Consider the following 17,203-nt stretch of genomic DNA (forward strand, 5'->3'; position numbering starts at 1 on the left):
TGCAGTTTTGGTCGCCATACTATAGGAGGCACTGGAACGGGTGCAAAGGAGGTTTACCAGGATGTTGCCTGATATGGTAGGAAGATCGTATGAGGAAAGGCTGAGGCACCTGGGGCTGTTTTCATTGGAGAAAAGTAGGTTTAGGGGTCATTTGGTAGAGATGTACAAGATGATTAGGGGTTTAGATACAGTTGACCATGAGAACTGTTTTCCACGTATGGAGTCAGATATTACGAGGTGGCATAGCTTTAAATTAAGGGGTGGTAGGTATAGGACTGATGTTAGGGGTAGATTCTTTACTCAGCGAGTCGTGAGTTCACGAAATGCCCTGCCAGTAACAGTGGTGGACTCTCCCCCTTTATGGGCATTTAAACGGGCATTGGATAGGCATATGGAGGAAAGTGGGCTAGTGTAGGTTAGGTGGGCTTGGATCGGCGCAACATCGAGGGCCGAAGGGCCTGTACTGTGCTGTATTTTTCTATGTTCTATGTTAATGGGATTGTATTACAGACCTCCTAATAGTCAAAGGGAAATTGAGAAACAAATTTGTAAAGGAGATCTCAGTTATCTGTAAGAATAATAGGGTGGTTATGGTAGGGGATTTTAACTTTCCATAGACTGGGACTACCATAGTGTTAAGGATTTAAATGTCAAGGAATTTGTTAAGATGTACAAGAAAATTTTCTGATTCAGTACATGGATGCACCTACTAGACAAGGTGCAAAACCTGACCTACTCTTGGGAAATACGGCAGGACAGGTGACTGAGGTGTCAATGGGGGAGCACTTTCGGGCCAGCGACCACAATTCTATTTTGTGATAGTGATGGAAATGGGTAGACCAGATCTAAAAGTTGAAGTTCTAAATTGGCGAAAGGCCAATTTTGATGACATTAGGCAAGACCTTTCAAAAGCTGATCGGGGGCAGATGTTTGCAGGTAAAGGGACAGCTAAAAAATGGGAAGCCTTAAGAAATGACAATAACAAGAGCGCAAAAACAGTATATTCCTATTAGCGTGAAAGGAAAGACTGGTAGATATACAGAATGCTGGATAACTAAAGAAAAATTGAGAGTTTGGTTAAGAATAAAAAGGAAACATATGTCAGGTACAGACAGGACAGATTGAGTGACTCCTCAGAAGTGTATAAAGGCAGTAGGAATATACATAACAGGAAAATTAGGAGGGTTTTTGAGATAGCTTTGGTGAACAGAATTAAGGAAAATCCAAAGGGTATACAGATACATTAAGGACAAAAGGGTAACAAGGAAGAGAATAGGGTCCCTCAAAGATCAGTAAGGTGGCCTTTGTGTGGAGCTGAGAAATAAGAAAAGGATGATCACCTTAATGGGATTGTATTATAGACCCCTAAATAGTCAAAGGGAAATTGAAGAACAAATTTGTTTCTCAATTTCCCTTTGTATTATAGACCTCCTAATAGTCAAAGGGAAATTGAAGTACAAATTTGTTTCTCAATTTCCCTTTGACTATTTAGGGGTCTATAATACAATCCCATTAAGGTGATCATCTTGTAAGATAACTGGAGTCACAGGAGATGGGGGATATATGAAACGAGTATTTTGGATCAGTGTTTACTGTGGAAAAGGGTGTGGAAGATATAGAATTTCGGGAAATAAGTGGCGACATCTTGAAAAGTATCCATATTACAGTGGAGGAAGTGCAGGAGAAAGTTACGCTTAAAGTGGATAAATTCCCAGGACCTGATCAGGTGTACCCTGGAACTCTGAGAAGCTAGGGAAGTGATCGCTGGGCTTCTTGTTGAGCTGTTTGTAACATCGATAGTCACCGGTGATATGCCCAAAGACTGGAGGTTGGCTAACGTGGTGCCACTATTTAAGAAAGGTGGTAAGAACATGTCAGGGTACGATACACCAGTGGGCTTGATACTGGTGGTGGGCAAGGGATGGGACAGGATAGAGGGACAGGATGTGGATGTATTTGGAAATGCAAGGACTGATTAGGGGCAGTCAACATGGCTTTGTGCGTGGAAAATCATGTCTCACAAACTTGATTTGAGTTTTTTGAAGTAACAAACACGATTGTGGAGGGCAGAATGGTAAACATGATCCATACGAACTTCAGTAAGGCGTTCGACAAGGTTCCACATGGGAGACTGGTTAGCAAGGTTAGATCTCATGGAATACAGGGAGAACTAGCCATTTGGACACAGAACTAGCGCAAAGGTGGTGATGGAGGGTTGCTTTTCAGATTAGAGGCCGGTGACCAGTGGAGTGCCACAAGGCTCGGTGCTTGCTCTACTACTTTTTATAAATGATTTGGATGTGAGCATAACAGGTATAGTTCGTAAGTTTGCAGGTGACACCAAAATTGGAGGTGTAGTGGACAGCGAAGACGGTTACCTCGGATTACAGCGGGACCTTGATTAGATGGGCCAATGGGTGGAGGAGAGGCAGATGGAGATTAATTTAGATAAATGAGAAGTACTGCATTTTGGTAAAGCAAATCTTAGCAGGACTTACACACTTAAGGTAAGGTCCATGGGTGTTATGAACAAAGAGACCTTGGAGTATAGTTTCATAGCTCCTTGAAAGTAATCACAGGTAGATAGATTAGTGAAGAAGGCATTTGGTATACGTTCCTTTAATGATCAGAATATTGAGTACAGGAGTTGGGAGGTCATGTTGCAGCTGCACAGGACATTGGTTAGGCCATTGTTGGAATATTGCATGCAATTCTGGTCTCCTTCCTATTGGAAGGATGCTGTGAAACATGACAGGGTTCAGAAAAGATTTACAAGGATGTTGCCAGGGTTGGAGGTTTTGAGCTATAGGGAGAGGTTGAATAGGCTAGGGCTGTTTTATCCAGAGCATTGGAGACTGAGGGATGAATATATAGAGGTTTACAAAATTATGAGGGGAACTGATAGGGTAAACAGACAAGGTCTTTTCCCTGGGGTGGGGGAGTCCAGAACGAGAGGGCATAGATTTAGGGTGAGAGGGAAAAGATATGAAAGAGACCTCTTCACGCAGAGGGTAGTTCGTGTATGGAATGGGTTGCCAGAGGAAGTGCTGGAGGCTAGTACAGTTACAACATTTAAAAGACATCAGGATATATGAACAGGAAGGGTCTGAAGGGCTACGGGCCAGGTGCTGGCAGGTAGGACTAGATTGTGTTGGGACATCTGGTCAGCATGGACGAGTTGGACCGAAGAATCTGTTTCCGTGCTAGCTTCAACATATTTTGAAGTCTTTTGCCAGCAATGAAATATTGGGCGGTAGTCACTCCTTTAAAGTAGAAAAAAAGCAGGCAATTTTACATATATCAAGTTCTAAAAACAGCAATATGAAAATGACTAGATAATCTGCTTTTGTGGTATTAATTGGTAAACATATATTAGTCAAAACATCCAAGATAAAAAATAGACTGTGTTAAACTTGTGTCTTTGGATTTTTTTTTACATCATAAGGCCATAATGTCTTATCTGGCAGCACCAACACAGAATTCCTACAGTACTGCACTGGAGTCAACTACTTTTTTATATTCAAACCCTGAAGTGGAGCTTCAAATTATAAACACTCATTCTGAGGCAACAATGCTACCAACAGAGCAGGATCTTTTTCTTATTAACTAACAAATATCAGATGAAATGCTGATGAAATCCACCAACCCTCAAAAAAAAAAGTAGATTGACAGGTCATTCATCCCTGGAGCTCATCGGACTCTCAAATGCATAAAGTTGTTTGTTGCATTCATCTACACAATAACGGTGAATTAATTTTCAAAGGATCACATTGACAAATATCTTGACAACTGTAATGAGCAGCTACAGAAACAACACCAATAATGCAGTAGATGTTCAAACAATGGTTTTTTTTTTCGCTCACATGCATTTTCTCCCAATATTACACTACTTGCATTCAGAAGATGAGATTTTTGTGTCATAAAAACTGTACCTATTCAACATTTACCTCTTTTTAAATTTGGTTTCAATGATACAATGGAAACATAATTCACATGCACCTCAATATTAAAATGTATTTTAACTTTAAGCACCAATTAAAGAAATTCTTCAGTTTCATGGTGCCACAATAAAATATGGATTTCCACATCAATTAGCTTAATCCATTGATACAACAGAAAAGCAATTAAACTCATGCAGCCTCTGCATGCTTTCACCCTTCTAGAAGGAAGAATTATTCAACATGTAGTTAACATCTGCTGAGCTTTGATTTTCTTTCTGTGTGCGCTCTTAGCGGGATCACTGACAGGGCCATCATTTACTACCACTCCTAATTTTCTTGGGGGCGATGGTGTTGAACTGCCTTTTTGAATCACTGTTATACTTGGGATTTGGGGACATTCTCAGTGCCATTAGGAGGGAGTTCAATGTTTTTGATCTAGTAAATGTGAAATCTAAGTCAGGATAGCGTGCAGTTTGGCAGGCTCGTAGGTAGTTGTGTTCCCATACATTGGTTGCCTTTGCCATTCCAGCTAGTGGAGGTCACAGTTTAGAAGATACTGAAGGACCCTTGATGAGTTGCTGCGGTGCATCTTGTAGATAGTGCACACACCTGTTACTGTGGAGGAGCAAATGTTAAAGTCGGATGAGATGCAAATCTGTGGGCTCTTTTTACCTTGTATGGTTTTGAACTTCCTTAATATAGTTAGAATTGCAATCAACTTGGCAACTGCAAAGTAATTCCTTTGGACCTTTTAGATGGTGGATAGAGTTGAGCAAGTTAGGAGGTGAATTGCTTACCACACAGTTTGTAACCTTTAATCTGTTGTTGTAGCCACAGTATTTAAATGGACAGTTCCAGTTAAGTTTCTGGTCAAGAGTAATCCTTAGAACACCGATGGAGGTGGGAATAATTCAGCAATGGCACATAAAAAAAGATGACTAGACGTTTCCTTGTTGAGACAATCATTACCTGGCACTTGTGTGGCACAACTGTCTCCTACCATTTGTCTGCCCAAACCTGAACTTTACCTAGGTCTTTCTGCATGGATTGCTTCAGCAGCTGAGAAGTTGTGAATTGTCTTGAACGCTGACTACATAGGTGTTCCACAGTATACACGGTCCACTAAAGCCAACCATCATCTGAAAAATAATGAACTATGGTCTGAACTGCTATACCTCATTCAGTGCACACATACGGGCAATGGATCCTATGTTGTTTGTAATGGTGACCAATGTAGCCCTTGCTAGGTCTTCTTTGCTGACTGAATCTCGCTTCTCCCTGCAAATCATATTGCCAAAGCTACAAGGAAAACAGAATGAAAAATTAGCTCGTGAAATACCACTCGTTTTTAATCTAAGAGCACATTATCAGATTTATATTAGACAAGACGACAAGACTTTCACCTCTTTCCCTATTCTCTGTGTGAACTGTAAAGCCACCGGAATATTCAGACACATGGAATGTTTATAAAAGTTAAATTAATCCCATACAACTAAAGAAAACCAACCATTTTACTTCAGTGTCTCCTGTGCCTAAAATTAGGTTTCTTGGTGTGGCACATTTCTCAAAGCTTTGGAAACACTATTGCAACTTTGCTTATGAACAACACTAGCGAGGGACAGCACGGTAGCTCAGTGTTTAGCATTGCTGCCTCATAGCACCAGGGGCCCAGGTTCGAATCCATCCTCGGGCAACTGTCTGTGTGGAGTTTGCACATTCTCCCAGTATCTGCGTGGGTTTTCTCCAGGTGCTCCAGTTTCCTCCTACTGTCCAAAGATGTACTGGCCATGCTAAATTGCCCATAGTGTTCAGGGATGTGTAGGTTAGGTGCATTAGTCAGGGTAAATATAGTGTAGTCAGGTAGGGGAATGGGCCTGGGTGGGATACTCTTCAGAGGGTTGGACTTGTGGGGTCAAAGGGCCTGTTTCCACACTGCAGGGTATGATGAGCACTGTATGATGAGCACCTTTCAATTCTAAGTCCAGGTTAGATAGTCAAGTCACAGCACTTGTGTGTTGTTGGTGGCAGGTCACATTTGCTTAAACCACTGAACAGATTAAACCACTGAAATTCAATTTGGGAGGTGGTTTGAGATTCTAGCTTGGAGAGTACTGCCTTGTTGAGTTTTTGAGTCTTGTTAAAAACTACTGTTTTCAAGACAAGTTAAAGTTTAGCAGCTCTAATATCAGATTACTTACTTTCTGGAGCTATTTCACTGCTTTGAGTGGATGTATGTTGAAACAAAAGAAAGACAAAAAGAGCAACCTCAGATGGGTGATTGAATTACAGTATCATTACCCAAGTAACCATTATTACCTATGGATGCCTCACAAAACAAAACAAAAATAAAGGGTATCTATATCCTACTGAGATGGCAAGGCAGGCTAAATTAGCTCAATTCTGTCCTTACCCAATTGCCATGCACAGTCTGAGATTGCTGGAAATAATAGCCAATACTTCCCACTCCTTTTCTTTTCTGTTCAGTCAATTTGTTGCACTTGGCAGATTGCTACACAGCCATGATGTTAGCATAAACATTGAAATGATGTAGAGATGAGCAAACTAACTATTGGACTTTCACATTTACTCAGGTGATTTATTGCAGCTAACAATTTTCCTGCTCTGCACATCTTAGCTATATAGTGGGTAAACTTGATGAGATATCAGGGAAACCTTTTGTGGTTTTATAACATTTGAAGCTGTGGCCAAGTTAAGTCACGTACTGCAATTATTACAAATTAAAAACAGGATTTTTTTCTTTCTTATTCTAGAAAGGTACACTTAAGCATAATCTGCTATTAGGTCCACCCTGGATTTTGTAAATCTGCAGCTTATTGTAGCATCACATCATCCTCCACCACGCTAGCCACCCCAACACCAGAGATATATTTTCCTCACTACCCCTATCAGCGTTCTGGACAGACTACTCCCTCCGCGACTCTCTCGTCAGGTCCATTTGCCCTACCAGTCCACATCCCAATGCTGGTACCTTTCCCTGCCACTGCAAGTAGTATAAAACCTGCACCCACTCCACTCCCCTCACTCCGTCCAAGGCCCCAAAGGATCCTTCCACATCCAACAGAAATTTACCTGAAACTCCATCAATGTCACCTGTTGCACTCGATATGGTCTCCTCTACATCGAGGAGATAAGATGCCTTCTTGCAGATAGTTTCAGAGAACTTCTCTGGGACACCCGCACCCACCAAACCCACAGCCCCATGGCTGAACACTTCAATTCCTCCTGCCACTCCATCAAGGACGTGCAGTTCCCGGGCCTCCTCCACTGCCAAACCACTACCACCCCACACCTGGAGGAAGAATGCCTCATATTCTGCCTTGGATCCCTGCAACCACATGGGACAAATGTTGATTTCAACAGTTTCCCCATTTCAACTCCTCCTCCCACATTATCCCAGTCCCAAGCTCCAAGTCGGCACTCCTGACCTGCCCACACCTTTCCCACTCCACACCTCCACCACCGCCCCTGTCTGTCTATCACCTTCTCCCTCGCCTTCATCTACCTATCGCTTTCTCAGTTCCCTTCCTCCCAAACCTCACCCCTCTCTCATTTAACTCTCAGCCCCCGGCCCACACGCATTATTCCTGATGTAGGGCTTATGTCCATTCTCCTGCTCTTCAGATGCTGTCTGACCTGTTGTGCTTTTCCAGCACCACACTCTCGACAGTGATCTCCAGCATCTGCAGTCCTTACTTTCTCCTAGCTTATTGTTAACTGCAACAATAACGATGCAATATTCTTTAATTTCTTTAATCTAATAAGCGTTAACAGTTTAAATATCATTTGGTTTTTCACTTTCATTTAAAGCCAATTTTTCAAAAAAATGACTTATTGCACCTGCCATAACTGGACTTGTGTTCTCCTCAGTAATGAAGCAAGCACTTAGTTATGACTATGAATTTTAATAGCTTTCATCAGATACGAAAACTCTCCTTGAAGATAAGCTGCAATGCATAAAAATAACCACAAAAGGTTCTAACATTAGATGCAGGTCTATCAACAGGTCACTTTGTCTTTGCTGTTTAGAATTTCAGGCGGGATTTACTGTCAGATGTTTGTCCGCTGTCCTAGTTAACATGTAACTCCCGTACATTTAGAGTGTAGCCTTTTTTATATTATAAAAATCACTTGAGGTAGGAATTGTTCCTGAAAATGTCAATACAAGATTATTGGAAAACATAAAAGAGGTCAGAATGATAACCAGCACAAAAAAAAGCCACTGTATTTTTAATTTATTCATGGGATGAGGGCATTGCTGGTCAGATCAGCATTTATTGCACATTTCTAATTGCCCAGAGAGCAGTTTAAGAGTCAAACACGTTGGCTGTGGGTCTGGAGTCACAAGTCGTCCAAACCAGGTAAGGATGGCAGTTTCCTTCCCGAAAGGATATTAGTGAACCAGTTGGGCTTTTCCCAACAATCAACAATAGATTCATGGTCATTATTATATTCATAATTCCAGATTTTTATTGAATTCAAATTTCACTATCTGTTTTGGGTGTGTGGTGCTGAAAAAGCACAGTAGGTCAGACAGCATCTGAGGAGCAGGAGATTTAATGTTTTGGGCATAAGTGCTTCACCAGGAATCCTGGATGCTTTTCGGATGCTGCCTGACCTGCTGTGCTTTTTCAGCACCACACTCTCAACTCTGATCTCCAGCATCTGCGGTCCTCACTTTCTCTAAATTCCCCTATTTGCCAATAATTCGAACCCAGATCTCCAGGACATTAATACAGTCTCTTGATTAATAGTCTTGCATAGTACCACTAAGCCATCACCTCTCCTAAGGTAAAAACAATGACTGCAGATGCTGGAGTCTAGATTAGACTGGTGCTGGAAAAGCACTGCAGTTCAGGCAGCATTCAAGGAGCAGTAAGATCGACGTTTCGGGCAAAAGCCCGTCATCAGGCCATCACCTCTCCTAAGTCAATGTAGTGTACATTATTGTTGAAGTACTGCAATGTTGTGTAAATAATTAGAAATATTGGATTGAGTGATTAAAAATCTAAAGGGAAGACTGTTACAATTAATCATTTCATTCAATTATTACTTGTACCCACCTGGATGCAACTGCCCATCCTGGCAAACCAAAGCGCTCATAGTCTCCTCCATAGATGTCCCTCACTAATTTGTCAGCCATGGTGCTGTCACCCTTAGATGCCATTTCAAGGGCTTCATCAAAAGTCTCACAACCTGTAAGTAAACAACAGAGGCCCAGGAAGGTTCCACCTCCTAAACTAAAAGAAACAAAAAAAGTCAGATAATAATGGCATTTTATGTTAGTAATTGGAACATTTCAAAATTCTACATTTAGATTCAACATTTGCCGAATCACACTGATTTTTATAGGTCCCATTATATTTATTTGCTTTGTCTATCTTAAGGATGGGAGTTTTTCGTGACAATGCCATCACTCTGCAGACGTTGGTATGAGACCAGAATCATCTTCTGGTCCAAAGACTAAATTATTTTGATGGTTTTAGATGGTTGTCTATGAAGTCAAAGCTGAACTTGATGCAAACAAATGCTCCTTTCACTGATATTTAAGTACAGATTAATTTTTTGTCTTTACTAAAGATTCAAAAGACTATTGTCTCTATACTCTATAATGAAATATACAACATGCTTCAGCAACCAAAAGAAAACCCAAGACATGCTCACTTTGCAATTGCTTAATACATAACTGCAATTTTTGGGGTGCTAAAGCAGCAAGAAACTTCCTCTTTAAGTTGGTAATAACGATATCAGATAAAAGCTGAAAAGAGGAGTTAGAAGCATTTTTCTCATTTATAAATCAGAAAGCTGTGGACTGATAGAATAGATGGGGAATTGAAACAGGACAGGCGATGGCAGAACTGACAGTAACACTGTGGAATTGCTATCAGCAATGTCATAGGTATTGCAATGATGATTACTTACAGACACTTGTGAAAAATGTAATTTATACACAAACTCTGAATTGCTTCACAGAGGGCTCGTGTTCAGAGTAAACTATTACTCTGAAGATCTCCAGCGATTTATGACTGCAAACATTATCTATTATTTCATATAGTAAATTGTAGAAATGAAATAATCAGTTCGTGCAATTCTTAAACATTTTACCTGGTTCCAGTTACTCTCTTATACTGGTCCTTTGAATATACAGCTAATATGCTAACTCCTGACCCAATGTTCACCACAAGCAAAGGGTAGGGGTCATCAAGGTTGAAAGGCATCTTCTGGCATTTCTCAGGGTCTGAGGCATTTTCAAAGTAATAACATTCTGCCTGGCCATTAAAACTGAGAGAATCAATGTGCAAGAGGCCATTGACCAGACAGTCCAGTTCATCCAGTTTATGTAACTGCAGATTACCAATCTGAAATAAACAAAGTCTATTAGTGTAACTGGAAAGTTAGTATACTATTTGTGCATGATACAATTGAAGAAAAACTATATTAGTTTTCAATATTACTTCCAGATTGGGAAATTGTTCATGGCTTTTCAATTCCAAAAGATTTTCTGCAAGATGCAGTAGAATACAGTATATTACTCCTGTTTAATTCTGGCAAATCTTAAGTGCAATATAAAATATTTTTAGGGAAGCAGTAAAGCACAATATTCGTTCTAATAAACTAAATGTTGATGTGCATGATTAAAAGAAAGGTACTAGCGACATCTGGTCCCTTATCAAATGAAATGTTTAAAAATAAGCAACACACCTCAATGATTTTGCCAGAAATACTGGAAGACATTTAAAAACAGGGAAGATGACTAACTTCATAAAACGTCTTTTGCCCAGTTTATTTTTTCTTTTGTGGAACGTGGCTAGATAGGTCAGCATTTATTGTTCATCCCCACTTGATAGATTGAGATGTTGTTGAGATGCCTTCTTGAACTGCAGCAGTCCAGTGGTATAGGTGTCTATTAGGAATGCCCATTAGGAAATCAGCACCAGGATTTTGACAGTGACATTGATGGAACAGCAATATAGTTCCAAGACCTAGTGGAGTGTGGCAAGACGAAAAACTTGCAGGGGGTGGTATTTCCATACATCTGCTGCCTTTAAGTCTTTTACGTGGTACAAGTTGTGGATGTGGGAAGTGCGACTGAAGATGTCAGCCAAGTTGCTGCAGTGCACCTTCTAGATGGTACACATTGCCATCAACAGCATGCTGCTGCTGGTTCAGGTACCGATCAAATAGACTGTTTTGTCCTGTATAGCATTCAGCTTTGGGTGTTATTACTGCTGTACTCACCAAGGCAAATGGAGTATTTGATCTGACCACCATGCTTTAAGAGGTGCAGACTTGTAAGTCTCCAGCCTTCTCCAGCATTTAAATGGCTGGTCCAATTTGTTTAGTCATTCATGATTCGGTTATTCATTTACGAGAGGGGGGCGGCGCTAGCTAGGCCAGCATTTGCGACCCATCCATAACTGCCCAGAAGGCATTTCAATTAATTAATGGGACAGTGAGGGACATGCCTCTGCTGATGACCACAGAATCTTATTGAGTGCTCGACAGACATATTTTGAATCTCTCACATTTAGCACAGTTGTTACACAATACAAAATCATAGACAGGAGTTGGAGTCTGAAGATGGTAGATGGTTTCCTTAAACACTGTGTGGCAGTCAGTCCTATTACCACATACAGATGCATAGATTTGAGAAAATACAGCAAGATTTTCCCTCACCACTTGTTGCAGACCTATATGGCCTATATAGCAAGGTCTAACAATACTGCTGACTGAACAGGCAACAAATGATTCAAAATGACTGGTGCAATCTCCTATCCAGAGTTGATTCAGTACCTTTGCCATCAAATCCTACTTCCATGTTGTGTTCAATGATGTATTAGTGATTCACCAGTTGAGAAAGGGCAACAAATGGTCATCAGTAGGATGTTCCCTTGCCTATTTTTGTAACTTAATAATCCAAGACCTAATTGGATGAAGGCCAATTTTGAGAAAGTTCAGCAATGCATCCAGTTAACTATACAGCACAAGTGGGTCTGTTCTGCAAGGACAGATCAGTGATGGTCGATTTGAAACATTATCTTAAAGATAGGAATCTGAAAGCCACGACCATGTCAGCCGTGTTTGGCTAGTCTGTAGGGCAGTTCTCCCAATTTTGATACAAGTCCCCAAAGTTATTGTAGAAGACTCTAAAAGGGTCAGCTGGATAGATTAGGCCGTATTTGCATCCAGCAAATGTGGTCAAATTTTCTTATTAGAAGTTTTCATAGCTAGATTAGATGAAGCCAAATTGTCTGCAGTCACATACAGGCAAGGTACAACAGAAGTGGGAGACATTTTTGCCCCTAAAAACAAAAATTTCATTTTCATGGTCACCATTACTAAGACCTTTTATTACCTGAAATACCTGCTGAGGGATTTGAATTACAGTTTTCCAAATAGTGAGGGGGAGACAGAAATGCATATAAGTAGAAAAAAATTCTGCTTGCAAGAGACTTTAATTAATTATCCTAATTTCATCTGGGTTTTAAACAGCATAAGGGGTATTGAGGGTGAAAAATTTATGGACCGTGTCCAGGAATTTTTTTAAAAGAAACAATATGTGAGAAACCCAAACTGAGAAGACAAAATTCTGGATTTAGTTTTGAGAAATGAAGACAGGCAAATGGGCGAAGTGATAGTGGACATCCATATTAGATTAGATTCCCTACAGTGTGGAAACAGGCCCTTCGGCCCAACCAGTCCACACCGACACTCTGAAGAGTAACCCACCCAAACTCATTTTCCCTCTGACTAATGCACCTAACACTATGGGCAATTTCGCCAATTCACCTGACTTGCACATCTTTGGACTGTGGGAGGAAACCGGCGCACCCGGAGGAAACCCACGCAGACATGGGGAGAATATGCAAACTCCACACAGACAGTTGCCCGAGGCTGGAAGTGAACCCTGGTGCTGAGGGGCAGCAGTGCTAACCACTCAGCCACTGTGCCGCCCTATCTGTTACATTTAGTATTGATATGGAAAAGGACAAATATAAATAAGAACAAAAATATTTAACTGGGGACGCTAAATTTTACAAAACTGACAGAGGTGGACTGAACAGGACTGCTAAAGGATACATCAGTGGCAGCACTAAAACGTGAGATCCTTAGGACTCAAAGCATAAACGTCCCCTCCAAAAATAAGAATGGTACTGCCAAATCTAGACCTCCTTGCATGCCCACAAAGTTACAAGGAAGATTAAATAGAAAATTAAAGCTTAGGAACAGAAATAAAAAAAACTCAACCCTGCAGATAGTCTGGAGTATAGAAAATACAGGGATCAAATAAAAAAAAGGAAATCAAAAGGAGAGGACATGAAAAATATTAGCAAGTAAGATAAAGGAAAGATGCTTTACTAGTACATAAAAAGTAAAAGGATAGTTGAAAAAAAAAATTGGAACCTATTGGAGGTCAAGAAGCAGACTTGCGTGAAGATGCAGAGGACATGGGAAGAATTTTCAATCAATTTTTTGCCTTTGTATTCACAAAAGGGATGATGTGGATATTGTAATCCAAGAGGAGCAGTATGAAATATTGGATGAAATAAGCATAACGAGAGAGCAAGTTAGAGAAATTGGACTCCTTGCAAATGGATAAATCACCAGGGCTAGATGGATGGATTGTTCTCTAGTATATTGAAGGAGGTCAGGGAGGACATAGCAGATGCTTTGATAATTATTTTTGAGGACTGGAGGAACATAAATGTGGTTTCGTTGTTTAAACAGGATGCAAAGGAAATGCAAAAAAAAAAATTATAGGTCAGTTAGTCTTACTACTGAGGTGGGCACATTATTAGAATCAAACCTGAGATCAGTTAAAAAAGCATAGACTGGTCAGGGATAGTCAGCACAGCCTTGCTCAGTCTTACAAGTCTTAATGTCTTACAGACCTGAATTCTTTGAGGAAGTGACAAGAAGTATTAATGAGGGTAGCAAGGTGGATATTGTCGATGTGGATTTTAGTAAGGCATCTGACAAGGTCCCATATGGCAGACTGGTCAAAAAAGTGAAAGCCAATGAGATATGGGACAATGTATCAATTTGATCCAAAGTTGGCTTAGTAACAGGAAACAAAGATAATGGTCGACGGCTGTCCTTGCGAATGGAAAGCTATTTCAAGTGGTGTTCTGCAGGGCTCAGTGTTGGGACCCCTTCTGTTTGTTTCATAGGTTAACAATTTGGACTTGAATGTGGGGGACACAATTGGGAAATTTGCAGATGGCACAAAAATTGGCTGTATAGTGGGTCCTGCAAACGATAGCTGTAAGCATCATATGGATGGATTGCTGAAGTGGGCAGGAAAGTGTCAGATAGAGTTTGACTCTAGTAAGTATGAGATAATTCATTTAGGGAGGTCAAACAGTAAAAGGGAATGCATAATAAACAGAAATATACTGAGACGGGTAGAAGAAGTGAGAGATCTTGTTTTATCAGTGCACAGATCCCTAATGGTAGCAGTACAGGTAGATAAGGTTGTAAAGAAGCCATACGGAATGAATTCTGTCATTGGTAGAGTATAATAGAATACAAAAGTTATTTAAATAAATGATGAAATTGTATGAGACATTAGTGAAGCCACAACTAGAGTATGGTGTGCAGTTTCAGTCACTACTTTACAGGAAGGACGAAACTGCTCTGGAGAGAGAGTGCAGAGCAGATTTACTAGAATATTGCCAGGGCTGGACAAATTGTGGCTACGGGGAGAAATTGGAGAGGTTGTCGATATTTTCCTTGGAAGAGAGAGGTTGCAATGGTTATAGACAGAATAGATAAGAAGAATCTGATTCCCTTGGCAGACAGTTAAAAACCAGGTTCATAGATTTAAGCTAAATGACAGGAGGATTGGAGGGGCTGTGAGACAAAACTTTTTATGCAGAGAGTGACGATGTCTGGAATTCGCTGCTGAGCTGGTGGTGGAGGCAAAGTCCATAAACCAGAAGTATCTGGATCTGCACCTCAAGTGCTGTACATTGTAGGGCTATGGGCCATGTGTAGGAAGATGGGATTACAAAGGGCGTGTGCGTGTCTTTAGGGGTTGAATGACCAGCTTCTGTGATGTATCATTTCTACAATTCTATGTTTCTCACCCATTGGTCTAGATCTCTGAACAACTGGACCAGTAACACAATCAATATGCTGATATGCCCACCTAGGTTGCTGCAAAGTATTACATTATCTGAAGTGCATCATTTCAAACAATCACTTCCAAATGAAACTACCTTATGTTTGAAATCTGAACAATATAATCTGTCTCCATGTGTGACATGAAAGAGTCTCCCTTCAAACTGCCAATCAAACAATGATCCTTCTAACCTTCAGAATTATTGGACATCGTGCACAGTATGATCCCACATTATAAACTGCACTACAACTGCCAACATACAGATTACAATTATTTGCATACCACCATAATGACATGGTGATCCATTGTTAACAACAACTGCTGGTGTGAGGTCAGGGGCTAAAACTTAAAATACTGGTCAAATAGAGCAAACATGATATGTATCAAGAATAGTAAGGTGGGTGATATCCTGACTGGCACATTTCATACATCCTACAAGCAAAAAGATCGCGAGGAGGAGATTCAATTTTCCACTGACTAACTTAACTTCTTTTTGAGGTACTCCTGGACAGGCCCACGTGTGGTATCCAGCATGGGCACTGACTATCCCTGACCAGTCTATGTATACCTGTGTATACAGTCCTGTAGCTTTGGAGCTTAAACCTTAGAGGTACAAACCTTCTTTGTGTATAGTATGCTTTAAACCAGTGATTCCCACTCCCCAAACATCTTTTCTCTCAAAAATGTACCTTTGATGGTGTCAGCTAGATTGGCATGCACTCTCATCTGACAACTCAAAACTGGGTCATAGATAATTGTAACAAGATGACTATTTCTATCCTTAATCCTGGTGATAAATAACTCTTAGTGAAACCATTCTCATCTGCAACAACATTGTGCACCTTTATCATTGGCAGATTCTCACCGTTCGAAATTCTTCTTCAAATTTATAAGCACCCCCTCCAGTGGCACAGAGCACTGTATGTAGTGTTGAAAAATTCTTATCTCTCCCCATTTGAATGAAGGTAGGTAGATCATGCGTAGGAAATCGAATAAAGTGCAGGTTTCCTTTGCGGCCACAAAGAGTCAGGTCTTTGAGTTCAAGATGTACATCTCGGATGCCTGTAGATCCATAGGCAACATTTGACACCAAGTACTTACGAATACTTTTTAGGCTTTCGACCTCTTCCTCCTCCTCTTCAGCTGTAATATCAATTGGCTCAAAATAAACTAGCTTCACTAGCGTTCCACCAACATCCATTCCAAACCAAGGGAATGCTGCAAAGAAAGCAAAAATATGTAACTTTATAGACTTAAAAATCAAAAGATTCCAGAAAATAAAATTCACATGTATAACTCCAAAAATAAATTATTAAAGAGGACCTGTGTTAAACACAGTAAATCAGTTCATTGAAACAGGTTTGACTGAAGGTGTTACACAAACCACATCATGGTTATTCAATTTGACCTATGTCATTAGAAACATTTTAGTTGCTTTTAAAGCTGGCATCCCTGTAAGAGCTCACCAACAAGCATATGATGAAGAACTGAAAGTTTCATATTCTATATGTTAAAACTTCCGTCATTTAAAATTCACTCATTGTACTGACTTCTACTGTGACCAACATTAACAAAAGTAGAACTGGTAGCAAGGAAAAAAAGTATCACTTAAACACAGGAATTTTTTTTTGTGCAATAGCAATTTTCAGTTGAGAAAGAATATAGCACCAAAAATTGGTTTAGAATTCTCAAGCAGATGTGTTGAAACATACATTAGATTCAAGTGACTTTGAACTGTTAAATGGAAAGTAGATACTTTTGGAAGGAACACTTAGGAGTACATTTTTACTCGTCTGTTTGGACTGCAGAGTCGGCGTTTTTCACTATCTGCAAATCCCAACTAAGAGAAAGAGGTTTGAAAGTTGGAATTTTTGTTCCAGGTGGCAGGGTTCCTTTCAGGTTTCTTCCCCCACACTCACTCTTCGTGCCCCATCACACCTGATGTATCACACCTCTATGGCCACTCATACTCTCTACCCTGAACTTGATGGCCCTTCATAACCCTTATGCAACCAACTATCATTCTTTGCCAACTCACCTGGTAACCAGCATGGGCAGACTTTAACTACATGACCATAAATTTAAAGTCAAAATAACAACCAAGCCAACATACCATAAA

General features: G+C 40.3%; 1 protein-coding gene across 1 annotated transcript in view; it reads right to left on the reverse strand.

The window, feature by feature from the left end:
- Positions 1-17,203, reverse strand: part of LOC132823157 (pantothenate kinase 3) — a 98,025-nt gene that overhangs the window by 32,117 nt on the left and 48,705 nt on the right. Inside the window, exons 2-5 of the mRNA XM_060836732.1 lie at positions 15,950-16,302; positions 10,065-10,318; positions 9,023-9,199; positions 5,117-5,240 (exon numbers count right to left, since the gene is read on the reverse strand). Of these exons, the coding sequence (XP_060692715.1) occupies positions 5,117-5,240; positions 9,023-9,199; positions 10,065-10,318; positions 15,950-16,302 (908 nt within the window). The remainder of the gene's footprint in view (positions 1-5,116; positions 5,241-9,022; positions 9,200-10,064; positions 10,319-15,949; positions 16,303-17,203) is intronic.

The sequence above is a fragment of the Hemiscyllium ocellatum genome, chromosome 16, assembly GCF_020745735.1.
Source record: "Hemiscyllium ocellatum isolate sHemOce1 chromosome 16, sHemOce1.pat.X.cur, whole genome shotgun sequence".
In the NCBI taxonomy this organism is placed as follows: domain Eukaryota; kingdom Metazoa; phylum Chordata; class Chondrichthyes; order Orectolobiformes; family Hemiscylliidae; genus Hemiscyllium; species Hemiscyllium ocellatum.